This window comes from Oryza brachyantha, chromosome 8 (genome assembly GCF_000231095.2).
Source record: "Oryza brachyantha chromosome 8, ObraRS2, whole genome shotgun sequence".
NCBI classification, from domain to species: domain Eukaryota; kingdom Viridiplantae; phylum Streptophyta; class Magnoliopsida; order Poales; family Poaceae; genus Oryza; species Oryza brachyantha.
In genome coordinates this window covers 4,297,384-4,319,433 of record NC_023170.2, presented here as the reverse complement: position 1 = coordinate 4,319,433, position 22,050 = coordinate 4,297,384, and the positions used below count along the sequence as shown (strand labels likewise).

The window sequence follows — 22,050 nt, the reverse complement described above, 5'->3', positions numbered from 1 at the left end:
CTCTGCAGCCTTATTATCAGCCAAAATCGCTCGGAATCTCGCTCGCATGTGGGAGAAAGTGTCTAAAGGATTCTCACAGATCACGAGTCATCTCATACATACATGACTTTGATGGCTGATGCCTTGATGGTGAAGTGAACAGTGCTACCAACTAAAGCTGCGCGTTGGTGCAGATGGGATGACCATCCTCTCCAACAGTCGACGTATCTCTCCCTCCCAACACAGCACTCCTCACTGACGTACGCAGTGCCGATACAATGTGATCTTTTCACTAGAATGCTGATTTTTTTTCCCTATTTAAGGGTGTCTAGTGGGGGAAAAAAATTCTAGATGTCACATTAGACGGTGACCGGATATCAGAAGAGATTTTTGGACACGAGCGAAAAAACGAATATCACGGCTCGTCTAGAAACCGCGAGACGAATCTTTTGAGACTAATTAATCTGTCATTAACGCATGCATGTTACTGTAACACTTATGGCTAATCATGGACTAAGGCCGTATTCGGCACACCTATAAGTTAACTAAACCTCCCTTGTTTTCCACGCACGTTTCTCGAACTGCTAAACGGTGTATTTTTGCAAAAGAAATTCTATAGAAAAGTTGTTTTTAAAAAATCATATTAATCTATTTTATTTTTTTTTAATAATTAGTCATTAATTAAGCATGTATTAGTCTATTACTACGTTTTCCGTGCAACTTATGTCCCTTGCCGAACGAGGCCTAATTATGCTCAAAAGATTTGTTTTACGATTTCTCACATAACTATGCATTTAGTTTTTTATCTATGTTTAATACTCTATTTAGGTGTCTAAAGATTCGATATGATGTTTCTGGGGGAGAATTTTTGGGAACTACTACCTCTGTCCCATAATAACCTCATTTTTTGTTTTTCCGTGTCCAACGTTTGACCATTCGTCTTATTTAAATTTTTTTGCGATTAATATTTTTATTATTACTAGATGATAAAATATGAATAGTATTTTATATGTGACTAATTTTCTAAAGTTTTTTTTACAAATCTTTCAAATAAAACGAATGATCAAAACGTTGGATACGGAAAAATAAAAAATAAGGTTATTATGGGACGGAGGTAGTAAAAAGGACCTTACATGCTGATCATACTGCATGGCAGAAAAATTAATAAAGAACATAAAGAAAATATACTGATTGTGTAATACCCCTTGTTTTGCTAGCATAAACCAAAATTACATTTTAAAAAACAATTTAAAAGTTAAGGTTTTTTCACTGTAATTTATTTTATTGCATTTGTTTTTAATTCCTAATAACATGTATATAAAAATTTTAATTATAATTGTTTTTGATTGGTAATAAATTTTAACTATAAATTGTTTTTGATTGGTAATAAATCGTTTCACGTATAATCGATGAGTTGATATCATTCCATGTGAGAGGTTGCTTTCGAGAGCGACACGAAACATTACAAATGGATACCCACGTGCTGCACATGAGACTGCGAGTTGGTGTCTTAGCGAATAAATAAAGCATGCCCAAAACACGCGCACAGCCAACGCAATGGTCTGATGCTGGGGACACCCACAATTTGATGCAAAAGTTCGCGACGCAAACACAAGACACGCATCCAATTCCATAATCCAATTGAAAAAAGAAAAATATCTAATCGAACTTCTCTCTTGCAGATGAAATATTTCTCACACAATCAATGGAAAGAATAATCGGATTCGTAGGCTTTGTGAAAGAAATGAAATATTTGATTCCATCATGCAATGCTGCCGAGTTACAAACAACCAGTACAAGTGTTCTCTTCCTCCTGGGAACAAAGGATTACGAGGTGTACTCAAATGGCTGGGGAGGGAGGGGCTCCTCGTCGACGGCCATGGCGGCCGCGCCTGAGACTTGCTGGGCGGCGGCGGCGTTCGTCGTCTGAGTTGCCGGGGCGTCGGTCAGAACTAATTCCTCCGTCTCGGTGGGCTTGAGGTCGCGTAGGAGGACGAATCCGGAGGGCGCCAGCTTCACTGGGTCGTACCTGCCGCCCTCCAGGAATTTTATGAACTTCTCCTGGGCCGGGACAACCCGGGCCGGGTTCGTCAGGATCTGGAAGGTCGGTTCGGGTTCAGGGGCCCTCTTCTCTGCAGCACCATCGACCTGGATTCATGGATTCAGACATGTGAGCAAATGTGAGACTGGCATGAGTAAATTTGGGGACAGTGTTAATATGTCATTGTAATCAGAAAGCAACTTTTCCATGATAGCACGAAAGGAATAACATAGGTAGTGAACACTGCAGCTCTTGCCTGCATTGAAGTAGATGCATCTTCACTTGGTGGTGCTTCTGCTTTCTCCCGAGCTTTGCTCTCCGCTTGAGCTTTGCTCTCCGCTTCCTTCTTCGCCCTAGATTTTGCCTTGGCATATGTTGATAAGATGGCCGTTGGAAGCTTAACTGAAGCAGTCGTGGTTTGTTGGGTTGTCGGCTTTGGATAATCAAACAGTGACGGTTTGGTGTTTGACAGGAACTCAAACTTTGGCACTTTTAGGTCAGAGTTGAGGCCGATGAACGCAGTTGGAGAGAAAGCCAGGCTGATGAAATAGGTGAGCGGGTACCAATACCAGAACTGGGTGAAGACAGCAAGGCCAACGACAGCAGTGAGCTTGTCATGCTTTGACCTCGACTGAAGCCTGATGGTAACGTTCCTACCACCAGCATCAAGGATACCAGTAGCCAGTATGGCACCCATTTTGCTCATGGTGTCCTCATGCTTGTCGACAATGATCTTTTCCAACTGACGCCTGAACGTTCCAACACGAGAGTCATATGATTCATTAGTTTGGATCATGACCATTGCCATTGCAATGAGAGCACCTTGCCGCACAAAGTCAACAACATCAGATGTAAGAGGCTCCAACAAGGAGATGGCATCACTTAATCCTGTTCCTGCACAGGATATTCCAACTGCTAAAGCCGCACCATAACGGACATGCGGATTATATGATTCAGAGAGCAGCGACACAATTCTTGGAGTCTGCATTGACAAAATTTTAGACAATCAGATTCAAATCAAGTGGTTTAAAATCAAATGAGAATTTTAACATAAAAAACTTGACAAGGCAAAACTAACCTGTTCAGGCTCATTGTACAGGACAAAACCAAGAGCCAATACTGCAGTCCTCCGGACATCGTCACTCACATCCGACACCGCAAAATGGAGAAGCTGATGGATAGCTTTGTTATTTGCAGTTCCCCTGTACGCTAGAGCCAATGCATACATACCACCATAACGGAGTATGGGATCTTGATCTCTAGTCATTTGTTCAATCAAGGTGTCAGCTTCCTCTTCCCTGCCATAAACTGTCAGTGCAATTCCAAGTGACAAGCCCCTGGAAAAAAGAGGGAGACAGTGTATCAGAACATGAACATATTTACTGTCTTGACAAACAAATTTCTAGTAATAGATTACAGTAAGAACTTGCTTGCCGTAAAGCTGTCACCTGATAATTTTCTCATGCTGTGTGTCATGTGCATAGGCAAGCATCTCTCCAGCTTTCTCACTGGCTGTTCCAACCATAAGCAATCCCATGCCAATGCCTGCAGCCTCGCCAGCCACAGCACTGTCAGTGTAAAGAATATTCTTTACGTCCTCAAATATTTCCTCGTCGGCTGTGCCTAGAGCTGCAAGTCCAAGTCCCAGACAAGCACCATGCTGAACGACCTGTATAATAATGTTCGAATGTTTAGAGTTTTTTTTATGACAGGATTGTCTAAAAGGTTAAAAAAAGTGACCACAACCCTGAAAAAATACCTCAGAACTAGTGTTGCGAAGACTCTCACGAAGAAATTGCTTGATTCCTTCACCATGGTTAGCATGGATCAGACCTAGAGCATAAAGGGCACCACCTTCAGAATATGGACTACCACCACTGGCAGCACCACTCTGAGGAAGGTATGGTGCCATTAAAGCTCTGCCTTGTGTGAGATGGCCTCTATGAATGACACCTAATCCAGCAGTTGCACTGAACTTAGCCCAGTTGGTTGCCCTACTTAGCCACTCCTGCAACACATGATTACGAATGCGCACAAATATCAGAAAATGAGAAAATAATAGAGTGAGTAGAGAATTGCATCAACAAGCAGGTAAACTAGGAATAGTACAACATACCAAGTTTTCTCTTAGGAAGGTATCAACTGTTGTTCCGGCATGCATGATTGCATTGGAACATATAGTTGCACTATGGCAAACACTGTTCCTCATTTCCAAAGCTTGCTTTATGGTCTTCAAAATCAAAAGGTCAGACCTGTCATATCAATTACCAAAATCAACATAAGATTCAAAACTTAAATACAAGATCAGCTGTAATAATTTTGTCAGATATTATCACATTACCTATTATGGCTATATAAAAACTGTAAGGTCAACTGAATAGACGTCTCCCCTGACAGTATCCCCTTAATTTTTGTCAGTTTATCGTTTGGATCTACAGTGTGTGCATTTCCATTTGGTGTGATAACATTATCTGTCATTTGGGCATCTCCAGATAGTTCTGTAGCAGAAGTTTGATCACTTGGTAAAGTCTGGGCAGAAGTCTGCAAACTCAGCGTGTCTAGGTGATTTTTCACATTCAGGAGGAAGGCCTGATTTTCATTTTCAACAAGATCAAAAGCAATTTGGAATGCAAGGAGAGCATCATCCTGTAGAGCAAAAGCACATATTAGGACAAAAAACATACTAAGCAGCGATTAAACAGCTAATAGAAAACACGAGATATTTTGGACATACCTTGCTTCCAGAAAGTAGCTTGCCCAAGATATTTCCAACAGTTTCAGGCTCATCCAAGAACATAAGACACTGGCATATGCTTAAGTAATCTGGATTTTGCAGTGTCTGGTATATCTTTACGAGACATCGAAGAATCTGTATAAATCAAACAAAAGTTTTTAGTAATAATATATGCATTCCAAAAGTTATGTACAATACTGTATGCTGATAATAAATCTAAGAGAGAGCTACAATTTAAATCAGCCGTGACAAGACCTTACATCCTTACCTCACAGCGATATTCACGATGACTGACATATTGATGAGATAGATTGATACAATACGAAAGTGCTCCATTAAGATTATCACATTGTGATATAGCTTCTTCCAGCTTATCAAGTCTCTTGCATTCAACAGACATACCCATGGCCTGTTGATATTTGCCATCAAAGATGCACCTGAAAGAAAATATTGAGATGAGTATTGTATTTTACTGAGAATATTGAGATGAGAATATAAATTGCTCTCTCTGTTTCATATTATAAGATGTTTTGGACCTATCTAGATTCATCCATGAACCAATGTATATGCTTTATATATGTGTCCAGATTCATTAGCATCCATATGAATCTAAGGAGGACCATAACATCTTATAATCTGAAATGGAGGTAATAGCTACTAAAATATAGTGGATGATATCATACTTGTCCAACATTCTCTCCACAATGGCCTCCAATCTTGGATCCATCATTCTTTCTTCCGATGTAGCTTTCAGTCTGATGCTAGCATATTCATCTAATGCTTTTGCTGAAGGAAGGAACAAACAAATGTTAAAATGGTCAATTTGAAAGATGCAAAACAGAATATGGTCGTGGATTTAGTCAATTCCGCACCTAAAATTGTTTGAGCATAATCCGAACCATCGGAGAGATCAAATAGTGGTCCAGCACCAAGTGCATACGACAGAGAATCATCTAATTCACCAAGGTAGTAAAACACCTTGGAAACAACCAATGCTGCCAGCTGCCTCTGGTCAAATTCCTCATCTTCGTATAAGCTCTCACTATAAGAAGTAACATTACAAAAATAATTAACATAAAAATGTGATCTCAAAGCAGAACAGGAAGTTCTCATATGAAAATCAATATCTTTTGCAACTAGACAACAAGATTAACGCTAAATAGAGAAGTCCTAGAAAAGATTAGGTTATATCAAGTTATTAAGCACCACATATTGTTATATGAAGAACATAGTTTCCAGAAACTAAAATACCGAATTGCAACTGCCAAAACATTTAATGGAGATCTCATTTCCAATGTAGATGGCTCCCACTGAATGCAAGTAATTTCCAGAAATGAGACAACACATGTGTTAGCTATCAATTCAGAGAATATCAGTGATTTTACTTTACAGGACATGCCTAAAGATCAAACAAACATTTAAAAGTCAGGAATTTGCATATTTCCTCAAACGCAACAATAAAACAGGAAAAAACAAGTCGCAACCTAGGCTCCAGCCTTCAGGAACGTTGAAACTAAAATCATGGTTCAATATCTTTTAACCTTCAAACAAAAGCCCTGGCAATCCTAGCGTAAGCACAAACTAGTTTGAAAACATTTTTTTTATCCCAGCACACACCAATTCGAATACATGAATCACAGCAGTTAGGGAAGTTTGAAATCATCGTCTGTACAGATTATAGTTTTGCCGCTAACAGTGACACCAAGCACCCATTATAATACCTCCCAAAATCTGGAGCCTAACAGATCAAAACCTAGGGTTCATCCAAAAATCGCCAGATCGAATCTAAGCATGCTAAACGACACTAATCAGACGAATCCCCACACCGCCGCTTCCTACCCGAACCCCTCATCCACCAAAACACATAGCGCATCAAACCAAGTAAAGCCCCCCCCCCACCCCCACTAACACGAAACGAATCGCGACGCCGCATCGGCCGCGGCCCCGCGGGGGCGGGGGCGGGGGCGAGGGCGGCGGCGGGAACTACAGCTCAAGGGGCAAGGAGGCGGGGAGAGGGGGGAGGGGGCGGGAGCACTCACATGGCGGGGACGCTGGTGGAGATCTCGGGCCAGAAGACGTGGACGAGGGAGTTGAGATTGGCGAGCGCGTGCAGCTTGAGCTCCGCCGCCGGCTCCTGCAGCATGGCCAGCAGCCCGCTCGCCGAGCTCACCGTCACCGCCATCTTCCCCGCCCCCCGCTCCTCCTCTCCCTCCTCTGCGCGCTCCGCCGCTGGATTCGATGCGGGTTGGGCTCGGCTCGATTCGTCGGCGCTTTGGCTCTCCTTCTGGTTTTTGCTTGCGAGAGGGGAAGAAGGTCTCTCTGGCCTCGGTGTGGTTGGTGCGGAATGTAATATAATTGGAGGGGTAAAGCCTAGTACTACTATTGACTATTCTTTTATCAAGTCGGGTAACACTAACTTATTTTATTATAAGTATATATACAGAGCTAAAATCAGTTATGGTATTTTAATTAATACTACAAAATATATTTTTATTACTCTTCATACTATAAGCCGTTGTTAAGTATTACAACAGTTTTTCCTTTTCTCATTTCTCTTTCCTCCATTGTATTTGTATACATGGTTAGAGTCAGCTAATAATTATCGTGGTACATGTCATTAGTGTGTATCTTTAAGTCCTCTACATTTTTGTTTTTTGTTGCAAAAAAAAAGTTAGGGTGTATTTCTCCAATTTTCGGGTTGGAGACCGCTAGTTTGAAATATTGAATACTTGATTTGCACCGGAGACGGTGTATTTCATCGTATTTTTTATTTTTAATATAATAAAACGCACAAACATAGATTTGTATTTAAAAAAACCTCAAAACTACACTCCCGATGCCCAGCTAATATGAGTAGCTAGGCACAATAGCCTACATGATAAATGGCGACGAGGCACGAGTAGACTTTCGTTGAGCCGAGATGGAATTTTGCATGCGCCCCATTGCTGCTCAATAGTTGGGCCAAGGGTGCTTGCAATATTCCATCCCAAGCACGTGTCACGCCCAGAAGTTTACACCAAATTTCTGAACAATAGCATACATTGAATCTCGGTCCAGAAATCAGTCCGAGTATACACTATGACAAATTAATACACAGTTCCACGACTTAAAAACAAATTAAAACAATTATCTATCGAAATGCAGCGAAAAAAAGAAAACAAACTAGACCATCTAGTCTTCAGCTTCAGCTGGCGATGACGGCTCCACACCATAGACATTCTCGACGGCGGACTGAACCTCACTTCAACCTTGGGAACAACCTTCTTCTGACTTCTGACTCGGGCTCTGGCACTTGCTCTGGTGGGGGAAAATTAAGCAAGACTGAGTACAAACCACCATACTCAACGAGTAACATCCAAGAGAGGAGAATAATGAATGCAATAGGGTATCAAAGATAGGCTAAGGTTAAATTGCACAAAGCTGCAGATTTAGCAAAACAGTAAATAAATTAGACTGAATAAAAGTAAAGTAACATTTAAAATAATCATCCGCTGTCCAACGTTACACCACGTTGCAACAGGCCCAAACCACTATCCAGCGTTACAACCACACTGCAACAGGGTCAACCCTCTGTCCAACGTTAAACCACGTTGTGACAGACCCAAACCACTCACAACGTTACACCACGTTGCGCAGGGTCAAACAATTCCAAGATTAATCAGGTTATTAATGGTTCAACTAGTCCCAGTGAATCTGTCAGTTCGCCCAATAACTGCGGGCACGGCTATTCGAATAGTTTTACTCTGCAGAGGTGTACAACTTTACCCACAAGACATGGCTCCCAAACATGTTACAATGCCCCAACGTATCACCACGATACCTCAGTACGGAAACCATGATAAGACCTTTCACCTAACCCTCCCTAGACAATCGCACCGCACTTCAGGTTTCACCCCTCCTTTACACCAAGTCGGGTAGTCCCCTCTTGTGCCTTGGTGAATCCGGAAGCAGCAGAGGCTTTCGTTACACCACGATTGCCCGTCCATACTCCATCACGCTCACCCTTGCCTTGGTACGTCGAATAGGGACAAGCTAGATTACGAGTCTCACTGTTGCCCATTCTGGCTTGTGGTTAGTACATGTAAGACTTCCAGGGTTTCTCGAGAACCGGTCCTTAATTACCATGGGCACGACTCTCAAAACCATGCACCCACAGCCCACCATAAGCAATATTTTAGTTGTATTTAATCCACGTCAGGGAAATTCATCATGATCACAACCATTAAAGGTCTATCAAAGTCTAACAGTTAATTAAATGATAATTAGTGAGCTAGTTGAACTAAGCATGGCTAAGCATTGCTTAATCCTAATTCTAGTCAAATTAACCCTGGGATGACAATAATAATGAGTGGGAATCAACGGATATATTGGTAAATGCCCAATAGGTAAATAAATTAATTATATTTGCATAAAACAATGCATGTTTGAATGTAAAAGCGGGGCGATTTTATAATCATAGGTTCAATATGATCAAAGAAGGGTGCCACTTGCTTTGCTTAGACCCACGAGGAACTTCTGCGACGACTTCGAGAACGAACGGCGCTGCGACGGGGAAAAACCTACGACAAACAAGGCAAAACAGGCTATAAAACTACTAAAACAGAAAAAGAAACTATTTTTAATGGATTCTTGGCATTTTTCTAGATTTAATGAAACTTGAATGGACCTAAACGGAGACTAGATGAATTACTTATGAATTTTAGAAGATTAACTGTGTTTTTAAACTAAACAGAAAACCTTAATTGATTTATTGCGCAATAATTGGAGGTAATGACGTCAGCATTAGGAGAGAGGGGAGGCTGACGGCTGGGACCTACATGGCGGTGTGAGAGAGAGGGAGACGGGAGGCTGACACGTGGGTCCGCGCGCGAGAGAGAAAGGGAGTGAGCTGGCGGGCGGGTACACGAGGCAGCGAGGAGAGGGAGTATGACGGGTGGGGCCCACGGAGAGTGAGAGACGGCGCCTGACAGATGGGCCCCACTGGCCGGTGGCACAAGACAGAGGAGAGGGAGGGGAGATCGGCTCGGCCAAAACAGAGAGAGGGGGCGGCGACAGCGCCGGCGGCAGCACGGGCGACGGCTAGGGAACAGCGGCGACGACTGCGCGCGGCAGCGGACGACAGCGAACGGCCGACGGCGACAGGCGAGGGGCGGCGCCAAGAAGCGACGTGGCTAGGCGGCGGCCGAGGAAGAGAGGAGGCGCAATGGCGATGGTGGCGGCGAAGTGCGGCGGCGACGCAGCGATGTGCGACGGTGCTGCTGACCATGCGGTCGCGCGGCGACAACCCAAGAGGGGGCGGCGGCGACGCAAGAGCAGCGGCCTGGGTGAGGCGGCGCGCGGGGAGCGAGCCAGGGACAAGAGAGGGGGAGTGAGGAGGGAGGCGGTGGTTGACAGCGGGGCGACCACGGGGTAGAGCGACGGCGACGCGGAGCGGTGTCAGCGGCGTGAGGGAGAGGAGAGGACGGGGAAGGAGAAAGGGACGACGATGACGGCGGCCGGGAAGAAGACGGCGGTGACGGATCGGCGAGGAGATGATGACGCACGTGCGACGATCGATGTGCGGCGGCGAAGGCCGTCGACGGGCGACACACGGGGCGGCAGCGAGAGGCGGGTGCGAGGGAGATCGAACGAGGCGACGGCGGCCGAGAGGAGGGGATCTATAGGTGGCGGCCGGCGCACAGGGCGTGGAGGTGGTTAGCGGTGGTGCGGCTGTTGCTGGTGCGCCGCCAGGAAGTGCGGGCGGCGGTTGAAGGCGGCGGCGCATGGATTGCAGGGATGGTCGTTGGCACGGGGCGGACGGCGCGCGGCGGCCGGAGGGATGACGGCGGCCGTTGCGGGCGTCGGTTGGGCGGCACGGACACGACGCCTTGTGTCCGGCGCGGCAGAGGTAGAGGCGACGATGCAGCTCGGCAAGCCCACGGCGACACTGGCGCGGCGGCGAGGCAGGCACGGGGCGTAGAGCAGCGGTGGGCAAGGCGATGGCCTCGGTGAAGCGGTGACGCAGCTTGGCGGCCGAGCGGCGAGATGGCGCAGCGAGGAAGGGAAGGGGAGAGGCGGTGGCTGCATCCGGCGATGACCAAGGCGGAGGCGAGCACCGACGATGTGCACGCGTGCGGCGACGAGGGAGGCGCGAAGCGGGTGAGCGGCAGCGTGGCCCAACGGCGGCGGCGGCGAGGCGCAGCAGCGGGGCGAGGCGAGGCGGCGAGGGCGCGACACGGCGGCGAGCTACGCGGCTCAACGCAAGCGATGCGGTGGCGAGGCGAGCGAGGGGCGGCCGGCACGGCGTGGTGGCCAGGAGCGGCGTGACGTGGTAGAGGCGGCGAGTGCGCAGGCGAGGCGGTGGCTCGGCGCGGCACTAGGCAGAGCGGCGGAGAGGCGCAAGGCAGCGGCGCGAGGGCGCGACCGGTGCGGCGAGCGGACGCGGCACGCCGAAGAGCACATCAGAGCGCCGGCGCGATGAGATGCACGCGATGCGAGGTAGAGGAGAGCGGTGAAGGCGACAGAGGCATAAGGGGCGACGCCGGTGGCGGACGACGCACGACGCTCGGCGGCGGCGTGGGGGAGTCGACGTAGGCCGGCGGGCTCGGGAAGGACGACAACAGCGACGCGACAGGAGGGCGGTGGTGCCACGGACGGGGTCGTGTCTGCGACGACGAGGCGAAGGAGACGGTGGGCGGAGGGACGACAGCGACGGCCAAAGCGCGCAAGGGCGCGGCGACAACGTCTACTCCGGCAAGCGCGGGCGGAGGGGAAAAGAGGGGGAGAGCAGGGGAGCGAAGAGGGGAGATGCTCGGTCGGCGGCGGCAACCGGCGGGCGACGACAGCGGCGACGCACGGTGATGGCGCGTGGCGCGGCAGTGACGACGCGACGACGCAACGACGACCGGCGACCGACAACCGACGACCGACGACGATGGCGACGGCCGACGCAAGGCGACGGGCGACGGCGCATGGTGCCGAGGCCGACGGCGACATCGCGCGGGAGGGAGAGACGACGGCAGGCACCGGCAGCGGCGGCTTGGCGACCGCACGGCGAGGACGACGCCGGGCGGAGATGCATCGGCGAGCGCCGGTAGCTTACGGCACCCGGCGACGGTGCGGGTGCGAGGAGACCCGGCGGCGACGGAAAAAGAGAGGGAGAGAGGAGGGGAGGGCTCACCAGCGGCGACGTAAGGCGGCGGTAAGTCGGCGAGGACCTGGGACAGGTGATGACGGCCGGTGGCACGGTCGATCGGCGGTGGCGGCGGAGATTGCTCGGTGGCGGTGAGGAGGTCGGGCGCGGCGGCGGCTCGAGCGACGGGCGAAAGGTGGCGAGGCGGCACGGGGGAGGGGAATTTATAGGGGAGGTGGCGTCGGCTAGGGCGGGGGCGGCGGTTGGGGAGGAGACCGAGTCGGCGACGGCCGTGGCGGGAGGCGGAGTTGGAGTCGGCGGCGGCGGCGCGGGCTCGGTCCGGCCGGCCGAGGGAGGCAAGGCAGACTTGCGCGGGCGGGCGCAGCGCACGGTCAAATGGGCCGGTGGCCCAGGAGGAGGAGGGGGAGCGCACGCGGAGGGGAGGAGAGGGGATGGGCCGGCTGGCTGGGCCGGCCCAAGGAGGGGGGAAAGGAAAAAGAAAAAGAAGAAAATGGGAGAGGGGAGGAAAAAGGAAAAAGAAAAAGAAGAAGAAAGGAAGAAAATTGGACTTTGGCCCAATTTGAGGAGGAAGGGAAAAAGAAAGGAAAATGAGGGAAAAAGGGAAGCCCCACTTTTACCGAATTTTAAATTAATTTATTTGGCAAAATTTTATACTCTGTAATTTAAGTTTAAATCTTGTTAATCGATTTGGAAACACGATTTAATTAAATTAATTTCTTTAGAGGGATTTTTCCTGAGTTAATTAAGCCAATTATTATTTACGGATTTCTTTTACGAATTTAAGCTTGGGATAAAACTCCGGGCGTGACAGCAATGCACCTAACCATTGTGATTGACACATAGTAGGAGGGTGTTTCATAGCCCCTCCTGTATAAAGGGGTTGCTGCTAGCCCCTTCCTTAGGGGTTTAGATGGGGCTAAACTTTATAGCCTCATGTCATATCGGATGTTTAGGCACTAATTTAAAGTATTAAATATTGACTAATAAAAAAAATAATTTTATAAATGAGAGCTAATCCGCAAAACGAATTTTTTAAGTCTAATTAATCCATAATTAGCGCATGTTTACTGTAGCATCACATAGACTGATCATGGATTAGTCTAAGATTATGGACGGATTTTATTAATAGTCTATGTTTACTATTTATAATAAGTCTCCAAACATCCGATGTGACTAGGGACTAAACTTTAGTCTCTAGAAACAAACATCCCCTTATCCGTTGCCCTTCTTAATTCCCAAAAAAAAAGTTTAGGGCTTCAACAAGGAAAAGGAAGCGGCGAAGCCCTACCGAGTTCTCGAGCCATACATCGGTAAGTCACTGGAGCAATAAATTATATATTGTTGTTTTATGTGTACCCATTATAGTATTAAGAGAAAATTCCTTACTCACACCTAAAAAATTGCTCAGCCCCCTTCTATACCCTTGAATTTCACCTCATCACTTACCTGCCCGGGAGTTTCCATCTCAGTCCCTTTTATACCCATTTCTGTTAATTGTCCATCAGTTGATCCTTAAATATTTCTAAAATGGCTATATCACCCCTCTCTCATATTTATGGGTTACCTCCTGCATAATTTTTCATGAGAAACAATAACATATACTGAAATATAAGTGATAGAATTATTTGATGTCAAATTTCAATTTTTGGTTTTTTTTAAAAAAATATGATTAAATACATACAATAGCTTCACAAAAATTTGAGAACTAAAACTATATGTTATTTAGGTTAAATTTTTGGGAAGATGAATGAAATTCATCAAATTTAATTTGGAAATTATTTAAAAATTTTAAATATGTTTTTAATTTGTGATAAAATAATCTAATCCCCTTTGTTTCTTACAATGAATATGTTTTCACTACATATTCGTCGAATTTGATGCAGAGCTTGACTTTTTTTTACAATAAATACTTTTTGAATCTTTAATGAAACATTTAATAATTTATCCCTTATTGTTTTTCACAACACAAATTATTTATACATGAAACATTTCTAGCTTTGGGTAATATACAAGGACAATAAAGTCATTCCCACACTAAGTAACAGTCAATTATTGAAATGGTCATGTAAGGGGTCCAAATAAAAAATTAGGGTATAAAAGAGGTAAGCAAATCCCATGGGCGTAAAAGGGATTGGGTGAAATTACAGGGATATACAGAGAATTGGCCCTAGTACTAATTGTAACATTGGTTAGATTTATTTGACAATTATTATTGGTAGAACAAATATGTAGTAATAGTAGCGAGTAATTAGATAAATTCATACATATGTCGTTTACGAAGTTCACATTTATGTTAGGACATAACCATTGAAACATAAACATATATTAGTTGTAGAAAAACATGTGAAAGAAGTAAACTATATAAGGGGGAGATTTGTAAAAATAGGTCTCCAAACATGTGCCATTTGTAAAAATGGGTCTTCGAGTGTATGACATGTGGGTTCATCCGTGTCTATGAAATATGGGCCTAGAGACAAATCTGCGAAACACCACAATTGAAGGCCTATTTTTTCAATTTTTTCGATATAAGGTACCAGTCCTAGAGACAGATGAGTGCCTCAACTGAATCCATTCAGGCTACATCGAAATATGTTGATAATTCTTGATCCTACGTTGAATGCCGACTCAGATGCAACGTGAAGGCATGCCATGCTAGCACATTACGTGCTATACGAGCGAGGGTTGGATACTTTGAACAATTGGCCTTCCACCAATTTAAGGTGTCAAATTTCTTTCCAAATTCTTGGATGGGCTACTCTTCTAGGTAAGTATCCAGTTCAGTTTGAATCATTTACATGTTCATTGACATGTTGAATCCAATCAGCTATAGGATCATTTCAAGACAACCATCACATCATCAACTTGAAGCATCAAGTAACTATTGATATACTTGAGTTTATCAGAGAACGCCTTAAACAACATCTTTAGCCTCTTCTTAAATTTGTCAATCATTTCTTTAGCATTTTCACCAAAGACTTGCCCAAGCCAAAATTCAACAAGCATGGACTTGAATCTTGGGTCAAAACTGACTAGAATGCATAGATATTTGTATGTGAGTCAATATTTATGACATTTCGTCTTTATATTTTAACCATACTCGTCACTTTTGTATCGCTGTTACCATGTTCCCTTTATAAGATCAATTTTATTTTCCCTATCTCATGAAAATACAAGTTTGAAGTTGGGTATAAAGATCCTAAGACCACCATAGTTGCCTCATAAAGCACCATCAAAATTTTACGGACTATGGTTGCTCTTTTCCATTCATTGGAAGATGGTGCATATTTATAACTTGTATCTTTGATGACCAATGATTGATAATCCCTTATGAATGGGAAGGATACCTCAAGCATCAAATATGTGGAGTTCTGACATGTAGTACATTCGACCCTGTGCAATAATATGCTCAGATTTTTCTTTCCGTTCCGGGATCGTGAACCATCAATGGACTTCACACTTTCATGGATGTTGCAAATGATAGAACCAACAACCGTCAGCTCCCTAGTAATATACCCGTGCTAACGCTACGATATCAACCATATCAATTATTAAATTTTATTTCATATAAAAAGCAATCAGATTTAAAATCGATCAAAGTTACATATAAAATATTGTAATCATAAAGTGCAAATAGTATGATCTATACACACACACATATATATATATAACCTGATATTTGGGTCGGTACAGTATTCCAAAATCATTGAAATCACTAGATATACAGTTATAGACCTCAACTACAGTATATTGTCCTTGAAGATCTTCATTATTCTCTCAACAGGAGAAGACCAGCGTGAATCATTTCCTTATGGCCCCTTCCCGTTGCTGAACTTTTCCATGTAAGTCTCAATAACACGATGGTCATCACGTATGTACTCATAGACAATTTTGATAGCATTTTCGTGCCCTACGTAATGATGCTTCTTCTTCGTGGTGACCTGATATGGTGAATCATCCCCATCATCCATAGAGACCATGAGTAACTGAAATACATGATAATACAAAAGTATCAAAATAAATAAATGAATAGTAAAATGTGCAGAAATGAAAAGAAATATTGAAGAACGCTACCAAAGGTCTCAAAAAAGAACACCCAAGGATCGAGTGAGTTATACAGGTATGCTTCAGCAAGGCTGCAAACAATTTTTATACTAAAAGGGATTCATCTATGTATGGTAAAATATCAATTATTGCCATGCACAGATAACATTCCCTACACGCTGCCTTAAATATAATACTATATGTATGGTAAAATAATTAATGCCTTAAATATAATACTAACAAGGATTCTATGTATATATGGTAAAATAATTAATGGAACATTCCTGAAAATGCTTTTTTTTTGGTACTTATTCATTTTTTGACAGCTGAATTCATTTGGCCTACTATTAGATAGAGGTGCATGCCAATAAGATAACCAAAGTTGTAGATGATTAACCTGTGCATCTTCCCTCACACGCAGATTTTGTCCAGTAGGATCAAGTAGATCGTTTATCGCCTGTCATGAGAGAGATTAAATCCATCAAAATACAATAAGCTAAGTACACATATAGAATATGGCTTGATCTAACAAGCCTCAAAATTTGACAAGAGCTATAACAAAGGAAAGGCAGCAATGCCCACATTCATAGTATCACTTGGACAATATTTACACTACCATAAGTTTGGAAATATTACGACTACGACAGTAAAATAAATGCAAAGCTTGAAATATAAGCGTACAAACAGCATACATTATTGTAGATTATAAGACCAGTGGCACAACCAGTGCAATAATAAAGTTTTGATCATCTCTAAATGCAAACTTTAGCATCAAATAATCACTTTCTCTTTAAAAACACTTTAACAGCTGCCACGTTACTCCCAATGTACCTCTTCTCTCATGATTTGATAGTCTTAGTAGATAATAGAACAGAAATTTTGCAATTTGTTATTGGACTAAAAGCTAATTTAGTCAATGAACAAGTCCCCGATCAATTAATCTGTCTGTCATAAAACCTAAGCTCTAAATTTAGTACCAAAATCCTGTAGTCCTGAAGAAAAAACTTCTGCAACTTGATATTACAGAAGTTCAGAGCACATGGTTTGATCAGTTTATGAACACCGTTTCTACCATGAGGTATATATTTGAAAGAAGTGGACAAAAACCTTGATATTACAGTGAAGGATAGCTGATAGGAAAGTCTGTGTATACTCACCAGATGCATTTCCCATATGCTTGGTATCACGAAATCCGACAGTCACAGCAATGCAAGGGACCATGAACAGCCAGCTGATCTCAGGGATGTAAATCTGGCCATGGATTTTCATATGTGTGCACGACTTTCACTCTTGGGAAGCAACTGAAGGACTGGCTCTGGTTGATGATGGAGAATGTTCCACTGCTGATTGCTTGGCTTCCAACAACCGATGCCAAAATCGCCCGCACAAGCACATGCCAGCTTACACTTTCTGCATTTTGCACAAGCGAAAAGAAATGGTGTTACTTCAGTGCCCGCTGACACCTCAAACACTAAGCAGTTAAATTTCAGAAGCATCAGCTGCTATAATGTTCTTTTCAGAAGCATGAAATACCTGGACTGAGATATAGTACCCAATTTGGTATGTTGAGTCGAGAGCATGGTGTTGTGATAAATACGCAGCTTGGCCCATGTATCCCAAAATCAATGCAGGGTATACTAATGTAGTGAAAGCAAGCTGCAAAAGCAAGGTTCAGAGTTGTGATTTACTGAAAAATTGGAATGAATGAGGAACACAGAGACTGAAATGCAAGACCGGTGAAATTAACTGGATTGTTCTCATTTTCTATGCAGTATAAGAAAGCATGTCATCAAACAATTGGTAGTCAGTCCTACATGGTTCTTCATCCACTCATGTTGTCAGTTATTGGACAAATCTAAAAAATGTTCCTATTACACATGCCACGGAAACTTCAATAGCTGGTGTAGCAATCAGGGAAAAGCTAGCAACATACAAGTAATCTGCTTCATCCCTCGCAAACAGCATTGCCGTCACTTGCGGCAGCGACGAAACAAGAAAAAAAAGAAGAGATCTTTTGCCAGGTACCTGAACAAACCTAGCCTCTCCACCGCGACGGACAGCGAGGAGAGGGATCAGCTTGCCTCCCAGTGTGCAGATTTGACGAGATGAAGTGAGCCTCTCACGCCAGGCGAGCTCTGCGGGGCGTTTAAAAGAAGGCGAGCACAACTGCAGCACGTAGGCGGCCGGCGTGCCGGCATGGGCGACGGAGGCGACGGCCGAGATGGGGATGGCTGGCGGGGGCCGAGGCGGCGTTCAAGACGTTGCCGTAGGCAGTGTCTGGCATGTGGGCGACGGAGACGACGGCGGCCGAGGCGGGGACGGCTGGCGGGGACCGAGGCATTGGCGTAGGCGGCGTGTGGCGTGGGCGACGGAGGTGGCGGCGATGTTCGGCGTGGGGGACGGAGGCGTTACGCGGTGACGGAGGCGGCGATGGAGGAGAATAGATATAGGCGGAAGGAGGATCTGGGTGGCTAGATGCAACTGATCCTGTCCGTTGGATTTGTCTCATAAGTCATGACTCTTTTATGTTGGTGTACTGTAGCATCGATCTTAGGATGACTAGATTTCATATGAGGTACATGACAAAAATTAATTATTTATCTATACTTGTAGACCAATTTGTGTACCTATCATTCGTCTATCTGAGCATGTTGTTGATTTATGCAAACCCAACGAGTATAGTTTTTCTCCTAATTTTATTTGATTACTAAAGATTGATCTAATTCGCGTGCAATGCTTTAGACCATGGTCTGTTGGGCCAAGAACAGTATGGGGCTATGGGCCATGGATCAATCTATCATGGATGGAATCCCGCGCCTATAAAAAAATGCATGTTCAGTTAAGCCCAGTCAAAATTTGTCCCCATCCCATAAAAAACTCATAGACCTAAGGGGTCTAATAAGAATCCTGGTAATAGGAGGTGATCCTGCGACGATGGCATGACTAGGACGTGATGAAAATGACGATGCAACACTATCCCCTTCGACGACCACCTTCTCACCAATGCACATGTCTAGCTCTAGTCCATGGGCAGAGGGGCGACAACCTAGAGCCCATGCCAGAAGGGGGCTCATTACCCCTACACTATGAGAAACATCAGGTCAGGGCCGTCAGGCCATAAGTGCCCCATCATATTTGTGAATCGTGATTCTGGTCAGGTGCAGAGGTGCCCAATCGTATTCATTTTGTATCATGTCGTTTCAAGCATCATACTACCATCGCTGTGAGTCTGTGATGGCCGTTCCGCTCGGTGCATCGTGGTGTTGGTTTACTACGAGAGTGTGAGTTTGCGACCATGCGAGTGCCCTATGGCGACGGCCGATGAACGCCACAAGCGATGGCCAACAACCACGGGCTGCTCCAGCCAGCACCACATGCTCCCGTCCCTGCCAGTTTGCCACACTATTGTGCCAAACGCCTTGCATGGATTCGACCGGTGCGCTTGGGTCATGGCCAGCCGTAAACCTAGAAGAAAGATTATCAGGGGGTCTAATACATACTGATGATCTAATTATTGACTAATACAACAATTAATATGGTATAAGTTACTTAGAAATGAATGACCTATCCGAGGTCCAATGCACCGGTGAGGGTGTACGTAGGTACGTCCCTTGTCATGACGAGGGCACGCACCGGCACACGGCTGGCCAGCCACTAGACAACCTCACCATGGGTGCCTCACGCCTGACATTCGTGTAGGTACAATACAGTATGCCTCACACTTGGATGTCTCATGCCTCATGCCGTGGTTCAACCTGATTGACTGATTACCAGACGACCAGTCATCTGCGAGCGAAACACGAGCAGGTACAGTATTTGAATCGTTTGTACAATTATCGATTTACTTCACAATTAACAATCATTGTAGAATGTTGCCTAAGAAACATTTGTCGGATGCTTATATAACTATATAATATAAGTAAAAAAATAATCTTTAGGGACCATAGTGCCGAGTTCGCCTAGAGCCCTTGAAAACATAGAGCCGGGCCTGGCCATGCATCTCTTTTGCTCCCCCTCCTCTCTCTTGTCATAGGGTTTTCCATGAGTACAACATTTTCCTGTTGGGCAAAGGGAGAAGCAGAAAGCGTAGCGACTGGTTAAGCACAAAGGGCAAACTCGGCCGCACGCCAAGCTGCCAAATTCAATTTGCTCGTTTGATGCCGCAACAGAAGGTTAAGCATTCATTTGTTTAGATATTAATGGACTTGTCCTTGTTGATTCTTGGTCTGAAGAAAAAATTAGAACTAGAGGTGGGTTATTGCTAGTTGATCTGTTCGTTCACCCAAATTTGTTGTGTGATTGTCCATGTGAGCAGAATACTTTCTTCATTAGATTCAGTATATGCAACCATGTTTCAAGCTACCAGTTATCTTAAGCCTCTCTTGATATATAGACTACATTTTGGCCGAGAAATTACAAATTACCTCAGTTTGTACTTGATACGAAGAAAGAAGGCTGTTTGAACCATGAGTTAGTTTTTTTAGAATACACAGGAGATCTATGTATCATTTCATTAAGGTAGAGAAGAAAATATACGGTGTTAGAGAAAGACTCTGACACCCGCACACCAAGGATACAACAGAAAACTACACACCCCAAGGAAACACAAACACACAAACTAGTGCATTAGCAGCACAAATCATAGTAAAGAGATCACAGACCCTAGCTGCTCTTGCTAGGCAGCAAAGAGCGCCATCTTTAGTGATGGCTCGGAGGACTTTTGTCAATTGTGGGGTAGCGCCATTAAACACGCAATTTTTCATGTGCTTCCAAATTTCCCATACGACCAAGATGATTAAAGAATTTAGCCCCTTCTTCTCATTAGTAGGTAAACCTCTTACTATTCTTGACCACCAATTGGCAAACCTAAGTAGTAACCTTTAAGGGGAAAAAGTCCGTTTGATGGCTGAAACTGTTAATCAGGCAGTACATTGTTTTAACTGTAACATGGTATTGTGATGATTTATTAAGGATGCAACGATTCTATTTTGGAATTATAAAATGAAACAAGGACTTCATGCAGCTATTGGTATCCATGTGCTAATACAGATTGTTTAGGCCGTGACACGAGAAGTATGATCTAATTTGCACCGGATACCGACACGTACGAGAAGTATGATCTAATTTGCACCGGATACCGACACGTACGAGAAGTATGATCTAATTTGCACCGGATACCAACACGTATTGGTATGTCACCCCATCTTTTCATTTCTGTTTATAAGTCAAAATTTAAATTTTTAATCTCAATTTTTAAGTTAATTTTAGATGTTTTTTCACCGAAGTTTATTTTGGGCACCATTATGGTACCCTCTACTAATAAGAGTGTTGTAATGCAGTAAAATTTAAATCTAACTATGTATTTTATAAGTATATTAAATATTTTATTTAAAACTTTGAGACATATTTACTAATCCATCTATTTATACGACACACAAATTTATTATAAATTTATATATTTTAGTTTTAGTTTTACCTTTATAAAATTTCTACCACGCATTCTACCGTTGTAGTCTAATGAAATTAGATCATTGAATCTAAAGTAACGGAGGACACGCAATCGAAGGCTACCTTAAAAATAATCCTAGCTTTTAGATAGCTAAGAATACTTATATAAAATTTTTATTCACAATTTATTTTTTGTTGCAAATATTCCATTTATTTTTTCCATAAAAACAAATAATTTTTTTCTTCAATGACCTTATTAATTTTTACCGAGTAACTTAGGGTCCTATTTTCTAGCCTAAAACCCATATGTCGCTATCAAAATTTGATTTTAAAATTGCATTTTGAGTTTTTTCATCATATTTTTTTTAAATATTGACAATGAAGTCGCTAAGAACATAAATATAAAATTCTAACCATAATTTATCTTTTATTGGTTAATACACCATTTAATATATTAAAATATACGAATGATTATGTACGGAGTATTTTACAAGCCTACTATGTACACTACTCCCTCCGTTTTATAATGTAAGATGTTTGATTTTTTTAATGTTTAATCATTCTTTTGTTTAAAAAATTATAAAAAATATCATTTATTTTACTTGTGACTTAGTTTTTTTATATTTATAATAAATTTTTAAATAGAAAAAATATTGAAAAAAAATCAAACCTCTC

General features: G+C 43.7%; 1 protein-coding gene and 1 long non-coding RNA gene across 2 annotated transcripts; both read right to left on the bottom strand.

Moving 5' to 3' along the window:
• Window positions 1-1,687: 1,687 nt before the first annotated feature.
• Window positions 1,688-7,075, bottom strand: LOC102707891 (26S proteasome non-ATPase regulatory subunit 1 homolog A-like). The gene is made up of 12 exons (XM_006659881.3): window positions 6,794-7,075; window positions 5,627-5,796; window positions 5,438-5,540; window positions 5,023-5,191; window positions 4,755-4,889; window positions 4,362-4,666; window positions 4,137-4,272; window positions 3,780-4,028; window positions 3,469-3,689; window positions 3,099-3,357; window positions 2,277-3,002; window positions 1,688-2,127 (listed from the first exon to the last, which is right to left on the bottom strand). The coding sequence occupies exons 1-12, from the start codon at window positions 6,934-6,936 to the stop codon at window positions 1,807-1,809; spliced, it is 2,937 nt and encodes a 978-aa protein (XP_006659944.2). The 5' UTR covers window positions 6,937-7,075; the 3' UTR covers window positions 1,688-1,806.
• Window positions 7,076-15,539: 8,464 nt separating this feature from the next.
• LOC107304808 lies at window positions 15,540-18,112 on the bottom strand. The gene is made up of 5 exons (XR_001550856.1): window positions 17,953-18,112; window positions 17,461-17,583; window positions 17,085-17,337; window positions 16,325-16,384; window positions 15,540-15,869 (listed from the first exon to the last, which is right to left on the bottom strand). It is a non-coding gene; the product is annotated as an uncharacterized LOC107304808 (long non-coding RNA).
• Window positions 18,113-22,050: the final 3,938 nt, after the last annotated feature.

Excerpts from the sequence above, each read along its gene's own strand:
- LOC102707891 (XM_006659881.3), bottom strand. The coding sequence starts at position 6,936 with ATGGCGGTGACGGTGAGCTCGGCGAGCGGGCTGCTGGCCATGCTGCAG. Across the intron at positions 3,690-3,779 it reads TTCGCAACACTAGTTCTGAG|GTCGTTCAGCATGGTGCTTG; the intron begins GTATTTTTTCAG and ends ATTATTATACAG. Across the intron at positions 3,358-3,468 it reads CAGCATGAGAAAATTATCAG|GGGCTTGTCACTTGGAATTG; the intron begins GTGACAGCTTTA and ends TCTTTTTTCCAG.